The 20,314-nt window shown below is 42.3% G+C and overlaps 1 protein-coding gene across 1 annotated transcript in view; it reads left to right on the top strand.

Moving 5' to 3' along the window:
* rabgap1l (RAB GTPase activating protein 1-like) overlaps positions 1-20,314 on the top strand; it is a 422,326-nt gene that overhangs the window by 41,507 nt on the left and 360,505 nt on the right. The window contains 3 exon segments of the mRNA XM_034180104.1: positions 6,831-6,897; positions 13,099-13,201; positions 15,495-15,661. Coding sequence (XP_034035995.1) covers positions 6,831-6,897; positions 13,099-13,201; positions 15,495-15,661 — 337 coding nt within the window.

The raw sequence follows: 20,314 nt of genomic DNA, 5'->3' as shown, positions 1-20,314 counted from the left end.
CGCTTTAAGAAACACTATTGTTCATATTTGTCCAGCTCCTCGATGTTCCTTATTGCCATGACTTTTGCTTGTTCTGGTGATCCGTTCAGTTTGATGAATATTTTACAGTTTGAAGTCCATGTGTGCTGGATTTTTCCCTGTTTCTTCAAGAAGCGTGCTTTCCTGGCGATGTCGGCATTCCGTTTGGTGAGATGTTCATTGATGAATACGTTTGTCCCTTTCAGTTTTCTTCCTTGTTTTAACAGTGCTGTTTTGTGTTTTCTGTTGATGAATCTCATGATGACGGTTCGTTTATCACCGTCATTTCTCCGGGGCAGAGGGTGGCACGCTTCAATGTTATTTAAATCCATTTCTATACCTTTAGATAGGAGGAAATCAGCAACCTGTTTTTCCACAGAGCTGACCTCCTGTTCACTGGGCTCCCCTCCGCTCTCATCTGTTACCGCCCGTGCGTAGGACCGTGGTTTGATGTGAAGACCTGTGATGATGACGTCGTTGATTCTGGTGTACTGCTCCAATTCAGCCACTCTATTTTCCAGCTGCACCAGATGCCGGTCTTTCTCGGCATTCTGGAGCCGTAATGCCTTCACCTCCTCCACCAGATCCATGATTGATTTCTGTTGCTGCTTCACAACAGAAATCTCCTCTGATAAAAAGTCCAGAGATTTTTTAATATCGTCACCTTCCTCCGCTGTCAGAACCTTCTTAGGCCCCATGGTCGGCTTATGAGCAGCTTGTCGATCGCCGATGTTAACAGCCTGCGTTGTTTGTCACCGGGATGGATCTGCACTGCGCTGGTGCCGCGCGGCCTCGGTGTTTCCGCGCTGATGGATCCGCGGTGGCTGCACGAGGCCTCGGGGAAGCGGCACTCGTGACGAGCGGCTCTAATGACGCAGCGCGCGGCCTCAGTGAATTCACCACGTTGGGCCTCGGACGTTGTTGCTGTCCAGTCGCGGGGCTAAGTTGCCGGTTGAGGTGGTATTCCCACTGTCCGGGTTGGCAAACACCGGCGTGGCAGATGGCAACTACAAACACCACCTCTGAAAACTCAGGTACAAACTTTTTGCAGCTTTGAATAGGAGTCAGTTAGCACTCTCCTAATGACAGGGCAGCTGTCACTCCTAATGATGGGATGGATGCCTTTCTTGATGGCTCCCTTGATGACTGTCCTGATGACGTGAATGACTCATTGCCATGAACAAAAAGACTGAAACTCCTTTGACCTGAGTACCCCATTGTAAACAGGGGATAAAGCGTGTCTCACACTGTCATTAGGAGAGTGCTAACTAGAGCACAATAGTTGCTAATTAGAGCTATTTTTTAGTCACTAACCTATAGCAGTCTGCCTCTCAGTAGGAGGGGTCTGGCTAGGTTTAAAACTCCAGCTTTTGTTGGCTTCTGTTCTTTCGTGTCTACAACAGTCAGACAGAAGTCAGACTTCCAGAGCAAGAATTTTAGCTGAGGAAGCTTCTGTGACTTGAAGCGAAACGTCCTCGCGTCAAGCAACCCAGTCCAGTCGACAACTGAGAGCCTACACAGAAGCAGGAAGAAAGAACAAAAGCTGGACTAATTTTCTGACGTGATTTTTTTTTTTTTGTTTGTTTCTTTTTCGCCGCAGTGAGGACGTATACAGTCTTATATTTGTTGTTCGCGCATGCACAAGCGCCAACCAGGTTGCGTGTGTGTGTGTGCGTGCTAGGGGGACACGACTCTCGTGAGACATAATTTGAGCTAACTGACACTGCTAATTCTTGTAAGATACACACACAAAACAAATCCACTGTGCTGTCTGTTAGCAGGAAGAGAAAGAAAATCTGGGCCCATTTCTGATGTGACTTTTTTTGTCGCTGCACTGAGGAAGTACACAGCTGGACCGAGCCGGTTGCATGTGCGCGGGTGACATTTCGGGACAGCGACATGATGACTTGAGTTAACTGACACTGCTACACACACACACACACACACACAAAATCCACTCCGCTGTAAGCTGTCTGGATGCATGAAGAGCTGCTCACAAACACTGTGATTTTTGGCTGGACTGAGGAACTACACAAAATCTTTTTTTTTTTTTACGGAAGTCCGAAGTCAGTGCACAGCATCACTGGACTACACGTCACAATGTAACACCAAAATGTAAGTCCCTTTTCTGTTGTTTATAAATTAATAAAATATCAAATGACAATGATCTCTTTTAGCCGTTATATAAAACAAATAATGAATGTTTTTACATTCTTTCAATGGTACGAATATTTCTTGAGATGAAAGCTGGAACAAACCATTCAACGAGGCATTCATTATTTGTATAATAATTAAGAGCTGATATTTTGAATGGGAAACACATTTTTTAACCTTTTAATTACATTACATTTACATTTCTTGTTCTTTCTGTCATAAATCCCACAAATATCAGTTAACTGACATGAGAGAATCATTTTTCTTTTCTGAATGTGCAGTATAGCGTCTGCTGAAGTGGCTGTAGAGTGAGTTTCCACAGAACTTAGGACATACCTGGAAGTATAAGCACATATATACAGACTGCTGCTTTGTGAATAAACATGCTCACCCACTCATCTACATTTTTGCAACTCAAACCCCCTGTTGTTACCAGTGCAGGAAATATGTTGCTTTGTTCTTTTCATGAAAGACTTGACATACAGTTGATCTGGATAAACATCTGTGTACTGAAAATGTAGATTATACAATTCAGGTTTCAGTTTAAAAAAAAATGTCAGTGCTATTAAACACTAACAGAAATACCCCAATCAATCTTATAGAACAGTTTGCAGTGATGGTTGGAGCCAACACTTAACCTGATACTTAATCAACTATACGAGGTCTATTAGAAAAGTATCCGACCTTATTATTTTTTTCAAAAACCATATGGATTTGAATCACGTGTGATTACATCAGACATGCTTGAACCCTCGTGGGCATGCGAGAGTTTTTTCACGCCTGTCGGTTACGTCATTCGCCTGTGGGCAGTCTTTGAGTGAGGAGTGGCCCACCCTCTCGTCGTTTTTTTCATTGTTTAGGAATGGCTCAGAGACTGCTGCTTTGTTTGATCAAAAATTTTTCAAAACTGTAAGGCACAACTGAGTGGACACCATTCGATAAATTCAGCTGGTTTTCGGTGAAAATTTTAACGGCTGATGAGAGATTTTGGTCTGGTAGTGTCGCCGTAAGGACGGCCCACGGTGCCTGACGGTGATCTGCGCTTCGAGGCGGCAGCGTCTCGCCGTTTCAAGTTGAAAACTTCCACATTTCAGGCTCTGTTGACCCAGGAAGTCGTCAAAGAACAGAGAACTTTCAGAAGAAGTCGGCATGAGGAGTTTATTCGAACATTCCATTGTTAACGGACATTTTGTAATGAAAGAATGTGCGGGCAGAGTCGCATGTCGGGCCGGACCTGACCGCGGGGGGTCGTGACAGGAAAAACAACTCCGTTGGAAACCTTAACGGGCAAGTTGGAACATGCCCAAGCTGTTAAACAATTTCTCAGTTACTCACTTGTTGAAAGCCATCAAAAGCCACCTGAATTTTACAAATGGTTTTCAACACGGAGGTGTTTTTCCTGTCGCGGCGCACGACTCGGCGAATTTGCGCGCATGTCTTTCATTCAAAAAATGTCCTTAAACAGTGGAATGTCCACATAAAGTCCTCATGCCGGCCTCTTCTGAATCTTCTCTGTTCTCTCACGACGTCCTGGGTGAATTAAGCCTTAAATTAGGATGTTTTCTGGTCGAAACAGGCGGACAACGGCGCCTGGAAGCGCTGCACGATGTCCCGCTCCGTGGGAAGTCCTTACACCGACAGAAACACCCCATAATCTCTCATCAGCCGTTAAACTTTTCACCGAAAACCATCTTAATTTCTCGAATAGTGTCCACTCGGATATTCCTCACAGGCCCAGAAAAAATTTTGATAAAGCAACGCGTGCCGTCTCGAGCAGCGTGTGAAACAAAGGAATTCAGCCGAGAGGGCGGGACCACATCTCACTCAAGGCCTGCCCACAGGGAAATGACGTCACCGACACACGTGAAAAAACTCACGCATGCGCACGAGGGTTAAAGCATGATTGGTGTAATCGCACGTCATTCAAATCCATATAGTTAAAAAAAAAATAAAAGTGTCGGTTTCTTATCTAATAGACCTTGTATATCATAATAAAAGGAGGGATAAAAATGAGGTGCAGTGGGTCGACGCTACCATTAAATTATACAACCCCTGGCAAAAATTATGGAATCACCGGCCTCGGAGGATGTTCATTCAGTTGTTTAATTTTGTAGAAAAAAAGCAGATCACAGACATGACACAAAACTAAAGTCAGTTCAAATGGCAACTTTCTGGCTTTAAGAAACACTATAAGAAATCAAGAAAAAAAGATTGTGGCAGTCAGTAACGGTTACTTTTTTAGACCAAGCAGAGGAAAAAAATATGGAATCACTCAATTCTGAGGAAAAAATTATGGAATCACCCTGTAAATTTTCATCCCCCAAATTAACACCTGCATCAAATCAGATCTGCTCATTGACATTGACCCTATGCCATGACATTGACCCTATGTGTCTTTTTGCAAGGAATGTTTTTGCAGTTTTTGCTCTAACACCTGCACCAAATCAGATCTGATCTTTAGTCTGCATCTAAAAAGGAGTGATCACACCTTGGAGAGCTGTTGCACCAAGTGGACTGACATGAATCATGGCTCCAACACGAGAGATGTCAATTGAAACAAAGGAGAGGATTATCAAACTCTTAAAAGGGTAAATCATCACACAATGTTGCAAAAGATGTTGGTTGTTCACAGTCAGCTGTGTCTAAACTCTGGACCAAATACAAACAACTTGGGAAGGTTGTTAAAGGCAAACATACTGGTAGACCAAGGAAGACATCAAAGCGTCAAGACAGAAAACTTAAAGCAATATGTCTCAAAAATCAAAAATGCACAACAAAAAAAATGAGGAACGAATGGGAGGAAACTGGAGTCAACGTCTGTGACTGAACTGTAAGAAACCGCCTAAAGGAAATGGGATTTACATACAGAAAAGCTAAACGAAAGCCATCATTAACACCTAAACAGAAAAGATGACTGCCTGAAGAGAACATGTAAATTTCCACAGTCATTGATGATATGGGGCTGCATGTCAGGTAAAGGCACTGGGGAGATGGCTGTCATTACATCATCAATAAATGCACATGTTTATGTTGATATTTGGACACTTATCCCATCAATTGAATGGATGTTTGGAGATGATGAAATCATTTTTCAAGATGATAATGCATCTTGCCATAGAGCAAAAACTGGGAAAACATTCCTTGCAAAAAGACACATAGGGTCAATGTCATGGCCTGCAAATAGTCCGGATCTTAATCCAATTGAAAATCTTTGGTGGAAGTTGAAGAAAATGGTCCATGACAAGGCTCCAACCTGCAAAGCTGATCTGGCAACAGCAATCAGAGAAAGTTGGAGCCAGATTGATGAACAGTACTGTTTGTCACTCATTAAGTCCATGCCTCAGAGACTGCAAGCTGTTATAAAAGCCAGAGGTGGTGCAACAAAATACTAGTGATGTGTTGGAGCGTTCTTTTGTTTTTCATGATTTCATAATTTTTTCCTCAGAATTGAGTGATTCCATATTTTTTTCCCTCTGCTTGGTCTAAAAAAGTAACCGTTACTGACTGCCACAATTCCTGATTTCTTATAGTGTTTCTTAAAGCCAGAAAGTTGCCATTTGAAATGACTTTAGTTTTGTGTCATGTCTGTGATCTGCTTTTTTTCTACAAAATTAAACAACTGAATGAACATCCTCCGAGGCCGGTGATTCCATAATTTTTGCCAGGGGTTGTATGTCCATTTGTAACTGCTGTCCTGAAATATCATTGAAAACACCTGGAAAATGTTCTGGAAAAGATTTGCTCAATAGAGTGGGAACTCTGACAGTGATATTTCTTAGCTATCAACCCAATAGTAAGTGTTGTAACTGTTTGTCATCATACTGGGTAGATGGGATGTCTGTGTAGTAACTATTACCGGTATTTTTCATTTGTGGGATTATTGTGTCTGATATTAGATTAGATAGAACTTCATTAATCTCTTGGGAGGACTCCCTCATGGAAATTGGAACTCCAGTGGCATTGGATAGCAGCACAAGAAGCACACAGAGTATCAAAAGTAGAAGTAAGAGACAATTTGCAAAATATAAATACCAGAAATACTGTCTTACTGGCTGCAATTGTTTCTCTCCTTCCTGTCCTCTGTCTTCATGTTACTCCTTCTCCCCATGAGTGAGGAGTTGTGCAGTCTGATGGTCTGAGGGACAAATGGGTTTTTCAGTATGTTGGTCCTGCACTTGGGAAGGAGCAGTTTGTGGCTGAAGAGGCTCCTCGTGTTGCTGATGACTGTGTGCAGAGGGTGACTGGCATCGTCCATAATGTCCAGCAGTTTGTCCAGTGTTCTCTGCCACTATATTTCAAAGAATTGGAAACAATGAAATGTGGATTAGCTGTTCTGTAGAAAGGCTCAATTCTTAAATGATTTCATTTAAATTAAATTTTAATTAACAAAGTGATGTTGGCAATTTGTTTTTTTTTTTTGTTTTTTTTCTGCTTTCTGAGCATGCTTTTGTCTTTTCTTTCTCATTGATTCCCTTGTAGCGTCAGTCGGCTGCTTTCTCTGATTTATGCTTTGATGACATTGTTTTCACATTTCAGTTTTTGTTCTTCCTCCCAACTTCTGTTGCAAGGCTCATTTTGCTGTGTAATGCAGATAGAAACCCTGCATTGGAATTGGGGATTAATGATTTGTGGTCTTGCATGCTGTGTCTTCCTTCTAGGTGTTTTGGGATGTTGCTGAGTCCAGGACTAAACATTTGCAACAGTGATATGCATCTATTAGACATGGTGAGCAGAATCCAAATGAACTCTTGATTGTTGTGTGTGTGTGTGTGAGATAGGTAATAATATACTTGCCTTTTATGTGGGGGGACACTGTGGCAAATCCTTGGTCTACCAATTTGTCAAAAAACAACCTTTTTAATGTCAGTTAAAACTAAATGAGCTTATTACTTATTTTTATTGCTTTTTCAAATAAGGTTTTATTTGTATTAATTTAATTCCTCACCTGTGGAAAAAATATAGATTTATGTACTGCATCAAAAATTATAAGGACACATTCAGTAATATGAAGACCACTTGCACATCTCTGCCAAAAACTGGCCCCATGCACCTTATCTTGAATTAATTTCTTCACTCGCTGGGAGATATAATCCCTCCAGCTTGTTCTGCTTCTTACCCAGGCCTCCTCCCAGTTGGATGTACCTGGAAGATCTAGAGCAGCAGCTCTACGGAGTCCATCTTTGGTGTAAACCCAGATACCTTACAGAGGAACCTCATTTCCACCGCTTGTATCTGTGACACTGTTCTTTCAGTCACTGCCCAAAGCACATAATCATAGGTGAGGACACATAAATCAGTGGGTAAATTGAGATCCTTGCCTTCTGGCTCAGCTCTTTCTTCATGATAATGGTCTGGTACAGCATTTGCAGGACCTCAAATGCCGCACTGATCCACTTGTTGATCTCGCACTCTGTCTTCCCTCACTCTTGAAAAATATGCACCAATAAATTAATGGTAAATGGAGTACATTTATATAGTAGTTGTTCATCTGAATCAGAAACTCAAAGCACTCTACAATGATGCCTTACATTCAGCCATTCACATACACTTACATTGATGTCAGGGTGCTGCCATGCAAGGCGCTAAACTGCATGGGAGCAACTGGGGGATTAAGGACCTCGCCCAAGGGCCCTTAGTAATTTTTCAGTCTGGTGGGGCCTTGAATCAAGGATCCTCTGCTCTGGTCTCAAGCCCAACGCTTAACCACTAGACCATCGCCTCCCCAACTTAATACTGTAATTTCCAGACTATTAGCCGCTACTTTTATCACACACTTTGAATACTGCGGCTTTTACAATGATGCGGCAAATTTATGTATTTTTATAGGCTTTTTCATAATCTAAATACGTCAATTGATGCTGTTGATTTCCTGAAATCTGCGCTCCTCATGCGGCGTAAATTCACACACAGTGTAAATATAAAGTCTTACCTATTCGTTTTAGTGAAGAAAAGTCCCTCTCCTGGGTCAGAGTTGCACTGTCAGCGGAGTGGAGCCTTCTCCACCCATCCTTCCACACCGGTTCTCTGTCTTGTCTTGTCGAAAAGTCACAGCGCCACATCAATGTCTCATTTACCACAGACTCCATCCGATCCTGGGTGGACGTGATGAAATCTCAAGAAAAGGTTAAAATTACTCCGTTCTCCGGAGAAGCCGCACAACGCCATGCGTGCACTGGATGACGTGCGCATCAGTATTTATGTGTAACACTTGAGGGGAAAAAAAGCATTTACGGTACATATTTAATTAAAAGTTTAAAATGTTTCTATCTAACATCTTTCTCTTTAAATATCTCATGTTACAACGTGGAGACCTGTGGCTTGTTTATGTACAATTTCTTTTTTCTTTTTAAAATTGGTGGGTGCAGCTAATATTCAGGTGCGCTCTATAGTCCGGAAATTACGGTACTTGACTGAGAGGGGACAATCGACCCTTGTTCTTACACTCAACAAAAATATAAACACAACACTTTTGGTTTTGCTCCCATTTTGTATGAGATGAACTCAAAGATCTAAAACTTTTTCCACATACACAATATCACCATTTCCCTCAAATATTGTTCACAAACCAGTCTAAATCTGTGATAGTGAGTACTTCTCCTTTGCTGAGATAATCCATCCCACCTCACAGGTGTGCCATATCAAGATGCTGATTAGACACCATGATTAGTGCACAGGTGTGCCTTAGACTGTCCACAATAAAAGGCCACTCTGAAAGGTGCAGTTTTATCACACAGCACAATGCCACAGATGTCGCAAGATTTGAGGGAGCGTGCAATTGGCATGCTGACAGCAGGAATGTCAACCAGAGCTGTTGCTCGTGTATTGAATGTTCATTTCTCTACCATAAGCCGTCTCCAAAGGCGTTTCAGAGAATTTGGCAGTACATCCAACCAGCCTCACAACCGCAGACCATGTGTAACCACACCAGCCCAGGACCTCCACATCCAGCATGTTCACCTCCAAGATCGTCTGAGACCAGCCACTCGGACAGCTGCTGAAACAATAGGTTTGCATAACCAAAGAATTTCTGCACAAACTGTCAGAAACTGTCTCAGGGAAGCTCATCTGCATGCTCGTCGTCCTCATCGGGGTCTCGACCTGACTCCAGTTCGTCGTCGTAACCGACTTGAGTGGGCAAATGCTCACATTCGCTGGCGTTTGGCACGTTGGAGAGGTGTTCTCTTCACGGATGAATCCCGGTTCACACTGTTCAGGACAAATGGCAGACAGCGTGTGTGGCGTTGTGTGGGTGAGCAGTTTTCTGATGTCAGTGTTGTGGATCGAGTGGCCCATGGTGGCGGTGGGGTTATGGTATGGGCAGGCATCTGTTATGGACGAAGAACACAGGTGCATTTTATTGATGGCATTTTGAATGCATAGAGATACCGTGATGAGATCCTGCCATACATCCAAGAACATCACCTCATGTTGCAGCAGGATAATGCACGGCCCCATGTTGCAAGGATCTATACACAATTCTTGGAAGCTGAAAATGTCCCAGTTCTTGCATGGTCGGCATACTCACTGGACATGTCACCCATTGAGCATGTTTAGGATACTCTGGACCGGCGTATACGACGGCGTGTACCAGTTCCTGCCAATATCCAGCAACTTCGCACAGCCATTGAAGATGAGTGGACCAACATTCCACAGGCCACAATTGACAACCTGAACAACTCTATGCCAAGGAGATGTGTTGCACTGCATGAGACAAATGGTGGTCACACCAGATACTGACTGGTATCCCCCCCCAATAAAACAAAACTGCACCTTTCAGAGTGGCCTTTTATTGTGGGCAGTCTAAGGCACACCTGTGCACTAATCATGGTGTCTAATCAGCATCTTGATATGGCACACCTGTGAGGTGGGATGGATTATCTCAGCAAAGGAGAAGTGCTCACTATCACAGATTTAGACTGGTTTGTGAACAATATTTGAGGGAAATGGTGATATTGTGTATGTGGAAAAGGTTTTAGATCTTTGAGTTCATCTCATACAAAATGGGAGCAAAACCAAAAGTGTTACGTTTATATTTTTGTTTAGTGTATTTGGAGGTGCTGATCCTCATTCTGGTCTCTTCAAACTCTGCCTCAAATCTGCTCAATGCATATTGGTGTTCACTGTCTGAGTCCAGCAGAATGACATCTTCTGCAAAAAGCAGAGATGCAATTCTGAGCTCACCAAAGTGGACACCCTCCAATCCTTGGCTGTGCCTTCCACTCTACTCTGTGAAAATCATGAACAGGATTGGGGACAAAGGACAGTTCTGGCAGAGTCCAACACCCAAAGGAAAAGGTTCTGATGTAATGCCAAAATTGCAGGTTCAGCTCCTACTTTGGTTGTATAGAGACCGGATTTTGAGTTGCAGTGGGCCAGATACGCTATACTCCTGGACTACCCCCCTACAGGACACCTCGGGGAACATGGCCATAGGCCTTTTCCAAGTCAATAAAAAAAACCTGTAGACTGGTAGGGCATACTCCCAAGCCCCTGCTGATATCTGGGCAAAGGTAAAGAGCTGAACCACCATTCCACAACGAAGATGGAATCTGCATTGCTCTTCCTGAATCAGAGATTTGACTATTGGTGTCATCTTTAGTACCCTGGCATAGGCTTTCCCAGGGAGGCTGAGAAGTGTAAAACCTCTGTAACTGGAACACACTGTCAGTCCCCCCAGTATTATTTTTTTAACAATGGAAACCACCACCCCAGTTTGCCAGTCCAAATGTATTGTCCCAGAATTCCATGACGCATCATATAGGCGTGTCAGTCCTAACAGCCCAACAACATCCAGAGACCTCAGCGTTTCGGGGTAAATCTCAACTACTCCGAGCAACTTGCTGAGTAGAATATGTGTATGAATAAAGCTGACCGTATGTGCTCACTGTGCACAACCACAGTAATTAAGCAGTCAACATCGAAGTTGTTATAGTGACTGGGGGCACCAAGGAGGAGGTCACTGGGGCCCTTAGGTGAAAGCATATGTGCGCAAATGTACACACACACACACACACACACACACACACACACACACACACACACACACACACACACACACACAGTCAGCCTTATATATTAGATCACAACCTGCTAACTGGAGCCCTTATTTTCGCAGTTCACGTTGTACCTAGGTCAGGTTGCAAGCATCACACTTTACTTGCGACGTAGTAGCGGCTGCGTGCCAGTTAAAGTGCAAGTTTTTTCAATTAAAATGAAACTGTGTGTGCCAGAGCATTGCTGTGGTATGACATGCTATCACCTTTTTTATCATCATTCACTTGAGTCTCATGAATGTCACAAATTGCTCTATGAAAATTGATGACAACATACACACAGTGCAATGCAACTTACTACACCTTAACTAAAGGGACATGAAATATACAATGACAGGGCTAAAATTATTTTCTGTTACCCATGCGTAGACTGGATAACTCAACTAGTGTGTGTATGTATATTTTACTTTTTGTTCTCCTTGGATTTTGCTTGGGACATAGCACCACATTCACCCAAACCTTCTATGCCTAGCTCCTCTAAAGAGGGTATGTCGCTAGGGTTGATGAGGCTTAGAAAGTGTTTCTTCCGCCTACCAACGATATTCCCAGTCCAGGTAAGAAACTCACCATTCTTGCTGAATGTAGCCTGGGCAAGGAACTGCCTCACATTCCTGAGCCATTTGCCAGAACTGCTTTGAAGCTGCCCAAAAGTCATTCTCCATGGCCTCTCTGAACTACTCCCACATCTGAGCTTTTGCGTCGGCATCCACTAAAGCTGCAGTCCTTCTGGCCTGCCAGTAACCCTCCACTGCTTCTGGAGACCTGTGTCAGCCATACTCGTAAAGCTTCCTCCTTCAACCTGAAGGCTTCGCTCATTGGAAGTGCACATCAGCTCTTGACTTGCCACTGTGATGAGCACCAACAACTGTTTAGCCACAACTCCAAAGCAGCTGTCTCAACAATCAAGGAATTGAAAATGGAATTGGATTTGATGTCTCCAAACTGCCTTGGGATTCAATTCAGTTGGTTTGTATAGCATGAGGTGCTTCACATGGCTATGGTCAACTCCCCTGACCAAGCAGGAGATTGGATGCAGGGGAGGTTTCTTCGGAAGTGTAAGTTGAAAGACATCTGGACCGGTTCTTCCATCAAAGCTTCCCAGAAAATCCTTACAACTTGTTTAGACCTTCCAGGTCAGCTTGATGGCTTATCCTGCAGTCTGACTGTACTCCTCACCAGGTGGTAATCAGTTTATAGCTCTGTCCCCTCACAATGACTGAAAAATTATTGTACACTTTTCTGGAATTGCCCCTTTCCTTTGGTTCTGCCCCTTAATTTAGTGACACTTAGTTAGATTTAAAGCTACAATATGTAGGATTTAGGGGTGTTTATTAGTAGAAACGAAAGTGTGTTCATAGCATCTGTTCATTAGTGTATAATTGCTTGCACTAACAAATAGATTTGTTTTTATGAGCATATAATGAGCCCTTCGTATCTACATGGGAGTGGGCTCCCTCATGGAGGCTGCCATGTTGATACAGTAGCCCAAAAGGGACATACATACTGTTTTTCACATTTTATTGTATGGGTGGCATACTGTAGAAAAAAGAGGAATCAGTTGCTAGTGCAGGCTAATAAATTTGAGAACTGTCTTTTTGTGTAATTGAGGATTACATACATATATTTAAAAGAGAAGGCAAAGAAAAGAAAATGTGAAGGGGAGCAGTCGGTGATGGCACAATGCAATATGCACCCTTACCATTAGATGACCCTAAATTCTACACACTGTAGCTTATGCACACATACCATTAGATGACCCTAAATTCTACACACTGTAGCTTTAACTCATACAGATGTGAGGAAAAATAATATCCTTGGCAATGATGATAATACTGTTACATGAACAAAAAGTTATAAATTAATACCTGTATAGGAGTCAATGGGGAAAAGCTCCGATGGGAAGGCCTATGTGATCACAGGAACATGGAATCCCAGCGTGGCAGCGTTCCAGCCTCTGAATGAAGACACACCTAAAGGTGAGCTCCATTTCAAATTGTAGTAACTTGCATGAGCACTACATCTGGCTCTGTTTTTTCCTTCTCACATGTAACTGTGAACACATCACACAAGATGACAATAACTGTGGATTTAGAAAATACAGGCAGAGCTCTCACCAGACTCAATTCATTACAGCTTGGAAATTGAACAGATGAATGGCTGAGGAGAAGCCAGTGTTTTGTTCTGAGATGCTGGTGCTAGTGCGACATCTAAATTGATGAGTGATTTCAGTTTTTCTTCAAGTTGTCAAATTTTCAATAGGTCACTGGTTTCCACAGAAAAACGAATGCTTCTTATTAAGTCCCGGGAACCTTTCAGACTAGAAACAAGATGCACTAACTGCTTGGCCACCACCCTGAATGCAGTGCACCAATGTTGTACTTATTTTGTCACTAATCCAGTTACTAGTAGTCAGTTGTGGGCACAGATAACCAAAAAATTAACTTTGATAACAGATAATCAGATAACTAAAAAGTTATCTTTGATAAAGATAAACCGATAAACCACCCAAGAATGTATCGGAAATTACAGATAACTGATAACCGATAAATTCCAGTATTTTCTCTGGTACATTTGCAACTACTAACAAGCTGAATTTGAGTTTTAACACCACAATCGCTTTTGGAAGCATCAAAAGCGACAAAAGACCCAAACAATGAGCCAGTACTTCTATGTTTGAACATGCTGCCCTTGCTTGAAGCTACACGGCTACAGCATAGAAGCACCTTGAGAGCAGCCACAAAGCCAGCTCTCTACCAGTCACAATGCTCTGGTCAGGCAGAGGTCTTGAAAAATAAAGGCATGCTGACTTATGGTTTTGTGTGAATACTGATAGAATAACTCCATTAATGTCAGTTCTGTCATTTGTACAAAGTTAAAATATAACATATATCGTTTAATGTTGAATAATGCAGTAATTCTGAGGTTTTGTAACAAACACAGACATAAGTTAAAAATGTGTGCCTCTGGATGACTTGGGTGATATTGCCAGTGTGTTCTCCTTTGCCTGCAGAGGATAGAGTGGTTTCTCCTGAAAGCAGCTCTCTTCTGTTTGCAGAGGATAGAACTATACATGTCTTAGGAAACTTTTAACAGGTAGGTCTCAACTGATTTTAAATTTTAAAAATGTTTGCCGCTGTTCAGCTTGGTTTACTACGTTATCGGTCTAAAAGTTATCGGACGACAATTTATCGGAAGATAATTAGTCCGATAATGGTTTTAAAGTTATCTAAAAATATAATCCGATAACGAAAACATTATCTTCGATAATTATCTGTTATCGGAAATGTGCCCACCACTGCTAGTAGTACACAGTTTGTTTGAGGCTCACATCCCTTACCTTTCAGCTCTTTCCTGCACTATGAAAATGTGTTTATCTAAACATTTTGTGATAAACTTTATCAGCCAAGAAATATATTTGTGGAATTGACTTACAAAGAGAGAGATGCTGTGTCCATGGTGACCCCGGTATTATGGCATAAGGGGTCTTATCCACACAGGGTAGTTAGTGCCACTGTGATGCTGAAAAATCCATCTGGCTAAGTGGAAAACCTCCTCAGTTTCTTAACACTTCAACAAAAATGGATGTGTTTATCTTGAATTGACATCTGCCTGAAGGAATGAACTTTTTCTACATTGATGACTAAAACTTATGGATTCTGGAAATCGTTAGAAAGTTGAGTTGTTTAACCAACTTAGTCTATTTTTAGAATAGAAGAAGCTTCATGGCTGTAAGCACTTTCCTGCCAAAAAGGCTGGTACACTTGGACTTGGTTGATTGTGCCAGTTTTTGGCTGTGTGCACTTCAGATCCCATGCTTTCCATTTGTAAACACGCTCATATCTGTGGGACAGAGAGTTGTTTATCATTTGTACACATGAGCATACCATTTCAAAATGGTCTTATTTGCTTACTATAATTTGAGGTGTGTATGTGTTTGATTGTTCACTCAAAGGTGTTTGGGACAATTTCTACAGAAGTTGCTGTGTGCATGTAGGCTGACCCAAGAATTGAAATTAAGGGCTATTTATTTAATTTGCAAAAATTAAGGTAATTGGGGTCAGAGGATAAACTGTAGGTGTTTTAGCACCCACAGGTACTATTACCTCATTAAATAAGGGGGAAAGAGCCATGCCAAAATAAAAATGGGAAAAAAGATTGAAAATCCACTCTTTTAAAAATGACAACATTATGGGAAAAAAAATTAATTTGTTCCCATTGTAACCACGCTTTTCCCATCATTGTTTTCATTTTTTAAATGGTTTGGTCTAGATAAGCTGGTCTATATGACAGTGGCAGTGGACCTGGTGGTGACGGAGGTCGTGGAGCCGGTTCGCTTCCTGCTGGAAACACTGGTCAGAGTTTACCCATCAAATGAACGCTTTTGGTACTTCAGCCGCAAAACCTTCAGTGAGACCTTCTACCTAAAACTCCGACAGGTACCGATGCTGCACCGATTAGTTATCATCAGCACCTATGCATGTGATGTTATTGAGCAATTTAATGGCAAAAACCTACTCTTGTAACAAAGTCATACAAACCCTGCAACATGACTTTTATCAGCATATTCAATTACTGTGTGGAATATCTTCATATCAGTACTCTGTCAGTATTTGGAGTCCAACATGAGCATTTTGGGTGAGTTGTGTGTGACTGGATGATGGGCAGATTTGAGGATGAGTGTAGGAGGAGGTCAGCGGCGGCAGCTTGCTGGTGTACTGGCCAGTTGAATCTGTTACCCAAGAGAAGTGCAACAGTTGGTTATTGTAAGAGATAAAGATATCTGCAGAAAGTGCCAAATGTCTCATCAGTGTTCTGTTACATCCTTGATCTAATGTTCTCTTCCATTCTGATTCACCCCCCCCCCCCCCCCTTTGCACCTTCTTCTCATTTTGGCCATCTCTTTTTGTCTTTGCCAATATTTGCCCAGCTGTTGCTTTTAATCTTAAGCCTTTTGTGCTTTAAGGCTCCAAAAACATGTATGAGACATTGTGACAGTGCACTGAAGGATATGAGAATGTTTTCTGTTTAACTTTCAAGCCTGAAGATGGTGTTATACTTTATAGTGTTTGTTCAGCCATGGTGGGGGGGGGAATAAAATCAACCAATACTTTTTTAAACACTTGTGTAAACATCTACATGCCTTGAACACTGTTCCTATAACCACATTTCACAGTTCTTTTAAGAAAGAATTTTGAAGAGGCCAGATGGGAAAAGTCCCACGAATTCTGACATTTTCTCCATGAATTCCCTGTCCATCCATCCGTCTGTCTCCCCACTGATGTGTGGTGAGGTTGGTGGCTGGTGAGGCACTGACTTCATCACAGTCAGATTCACAAATATGAACCCTTACTATTTCTTATTATTTATTCACCATTTGATTGGCAGCAGCTAATGTGTTATGTTTAAAATCTCATATCAGCATTCTTTATACATACAAACTGTAGCACACAAAAAAGCACATTTAATTAAAAAACATTATTATGGTCTTACGTTTACTTATAAATAAAGTCCATGTGCTGCTCATTCTGAACAAAAGCATCTCTGATTTGTTTGTAGAAGTCTTCCTTCAGTTTTAAAAGTCTTTGTCTTAATGGAGCTCACTGCCAGTGAAGAAAGTCCTCCTTTATCTGTCCTGTTCTGACTATATGTTTTGAGCCTTTTCAGTGCTGAGAATGACCACTCCGCCAATGCTGCAGTAGTTGGAACAGTGAGCACTAGCTGGATCAACTTTGTTCCCCCAGGAACAGTTTGAATTAAATCCTTCTGGGCCAAAAAGCTGAGACGCTGTGCAGGAGATTTAAATTCATCCCTCACTGTTTGTGAGCTATACAGTCCAAGATCCACCTTTAGTTTCACAAAGTCAAAGAATTTGGCATATTTTGATAGGCTCTACAGTTTCATCTTATCAAAATGTTGTGACATTTCACTGAATTTTGCACAATCCACTAAACAAAGGAAAGCCAGCTCACCAATATGATCAAACCTAGCCTTCATTTGATAGCTTATGTTATCCAGAATGCTACAGAACACTCATTTTCGTTCATATCTAATCGACTGTCTGCTTCCACTGTCTGTCAGGCCAGGTGTGCTGCATTTCTTCTCAAATTGGTCATAGAAACTGTTGAACTCCAGTGTCATGCTCTCGAGAGTTGCAATGGTGTCTCGGATGCGTGCAAGACAATATTTAATCTCCATCACTTTGTTTTGCTCACTCTAAAAAGGGTTAGTTTCATTGAAAATGTCTTCATATGCCATAAGGAGAAAGCATGTTGATGCTTTTGACAACCACCGATCGTATTCTGCTGCCATCATTAGTGTGTCATTATCTCAGCAGTCAGACTTTTCTATGATGATATGGAATAATGTATGCAGATATTTTGGTGCATGCTTATTGTCTGCAGCAGCCTAGAGTTAGAGATCCATCTTGTCTGCCCTGCTCTGGGTAAGCAGTACTTAACAATATCATCCAGTAAGTGAGTGCACATTGTAGACTTGCTGAAAAATTATGCTAGTCCCCTCAGCTGTTTTAAAAAGGCATGCACTTTACTGAATGCAATAGCACCAAGTTCAACTTGTGTGTGTAACAGTGAGTAAACATGGCTTTAGACACTTTTTCTTCAATTGTAGCTTGCACACCATTACGTTCTGAGGCCATTACAGAGGCTCCATCATAGGTCTGTGCTACAAGCTTTTCAACACAGTCATACTTCTCCAACATTCCCAGGATATACTCAGCAATATCAGGAGTGCGTCTGTCCACACTCACATCATCAAAGCCCAAAACCTTCTCCTTCACCTCACATTTTGCTTCAGTTTTATCCACATAGTGCAATGTGACAGAAATCTGAGGTTGGTTTGTGACGTCTGTGGTCTCGTCTACTTTTACTGCAACAAATGGAGTTGCACTGATCTCCTTTTTAATGTACACAACAAAAATATAAATGCAACACTTTTGGTTTTGCTCCCATTTTGTATGAGATGAACTCAAAGATCTAAAACTTTTTCCACATACACAATATCACCATTTCCCTCAAATATTGTTATGAGATAATCCATCCCACCGCACAGGTGTGCCATATCAAGATGCTGATTAGACACCATGATTAGTGCACAGGTGTGCCTTAGACTGTCCACAATAAAAGGCCACTCTGAAAGGTGCAGTTTTGTTTTATTGGGGGGGATACCAGTCAGTATCTGGTGTGACCACCATTTGCCTCATGCAGTGCAACACATCTCCTTCGCATAGAGTTGATCAGGTTGTCAATTGTGGCCTGTGGAATGTTGGTCCACTCCTCTTCAATGGCTGTGCGAAGTTGCTGGATATTGGCAGGAACTGGTACACGCTGTTGTATACGCCGGTCCAGAGCATCCCAAACATGCTCAATGCGTGACATGTCCGGTGAGTATGCCGGCCATGCAAGAACTGGGACATTTTCAGCTTCCAAGAATTGTGTACAGATCCTTGCAACATGGGGCCATGCATTATCCTGCTGCAACATGAGGTGATGTTCTTGGATGTATGGCACAACGATGGGCCTCAGGATCTCGTCACGGTATCTCTGTGCATTCAAAAGGCCATCAATAAAATGCACCTGTGTTCTTCGTCCATAACAGACGCCTGCCCATACCATAACCCCACCGCCACCATGGGCCACTCGATCCACAACATTGACATCAGAAAACCGCTCACCCACACGACGCCACACACGCTGCCATCTGCCCTGAACAGTGTGAACCGGGATTCATCCGTGAAGAGAACACCTCTCCAACGTGCCAAACGCCAGCGAATGTGAGCATTTGTCCACTCAAGTCGGTTACGATGACGAACTGGAGTCAGGTCGAGACCCCGATGAGGACGACGAGCATGCAGATGAGCTTCCCTGAGACGGTTTCTGACAGTTTGTGCAGAAATTCTTTGGTTATGCAAACTTATTGTTTCAGCAGCTGTCCGAGTGGCTGGTCTCAGACGATCTTGGAGGTGAACATGCTGGATGTGGAGGTCTTGGGCTGGTGTGGTTACACGTGGTCTGCGGTTGTGAGGCTGGTTGGATGTACTGCCAAATTCTCTGAAACGCCTTTGGAGACGGCTTATGGTAGAGAAATGAACATTCAATACACGAGCAACAGCTCTGGTTGACATTCCTGCTGTCAGCATGCCAACTGCACGCTCCCTCAAATCTTGCGACATCTGTGGCATTGTGCTGTGTGATAAAACTGCACCTTTCAGAGTGGCCTTTTATTGTGGACAGTCTAAGGCACACCTGTGCACTAATCATGGTGTCTAATCAGCATCTTGATATGGCACACCTGTGAGGTGGGATGGATTGTCTCAGCAAAGGAGAAGTGCTCACTATCACAGATTTAAACTGGTTTGTGAACAATATTTGAGGGAAATGGTGATATTGTCTATGTGGAGAAGTTTTAGATCTTTGAGTTCATCTCATACAAAATGGGAGCAAAACCAAAAGTGTTGCGTTTATATTTTTGTTGTGTAATTTCTAATGACATCACCGACTGCTTAGATTAAATCATTCTGTATTCTATTTGACAAACCAGAAAATACAGTGGATGTCTCCAGATGTCGAGCTAGCCTGTCATCTATCTTGACAAAAACATGCAAGAGTTCAACGTAGTTGCCACAATTGCCAGATTTCCACAAAATGCCAGCTGCTGTTTGGTGAGGAAGCAGGTGGCATTGATGAAATCTTTTAAAATCTGTTGGTTCTCCTTTACCTTAGCATTGTTGGATGCTGATGTTGAGTCTTCGCTGTTCATCCAAAGCCAAGTCTATCCTGGACATTTTTAACATTTGTTGCGCTATTTGGCTTTGAATGTGTGTGGTTAACTGCTCATGTTTGAGACTGGTAAATTCTTCAGATCACAGTATCCTATCTGAGTCCAGACATGGTCACAAGTCAAGAAAAGACGGGAAAAGTAGAAAAGGCGGTTTCTTGCTGGGCATCCACACAGCCAGCCTGCTCGTGTGTACCAATCCATCTAAAAATAACCTTTTAGCTTTTAGCTCCGGTGTTGGTCTTCCTTCAATTATTACCTCCTGCTTCAATTTAAAGTCCAGTTTAGAAAATTGT

The sequence above is a fragment of the Thalassophryne amazonica genome, chromosome 10, assembly GCF_902500255.1.
Source record: "Thalassophryne amazonica chromosome 10, fThaAma1.1, whole genome shotgun sequence".
NCBI lineage: Eukaryota > Metazoa > Chordata > Actinopteri > Batrachoidiformes > Batrachoididae > Thalassophryne > Thalassophryne amazonica.
Note: the sequence above shows the minus strand (reverse complement) of the source record. Positions and strands in the feature narration are given on the sequence as shown.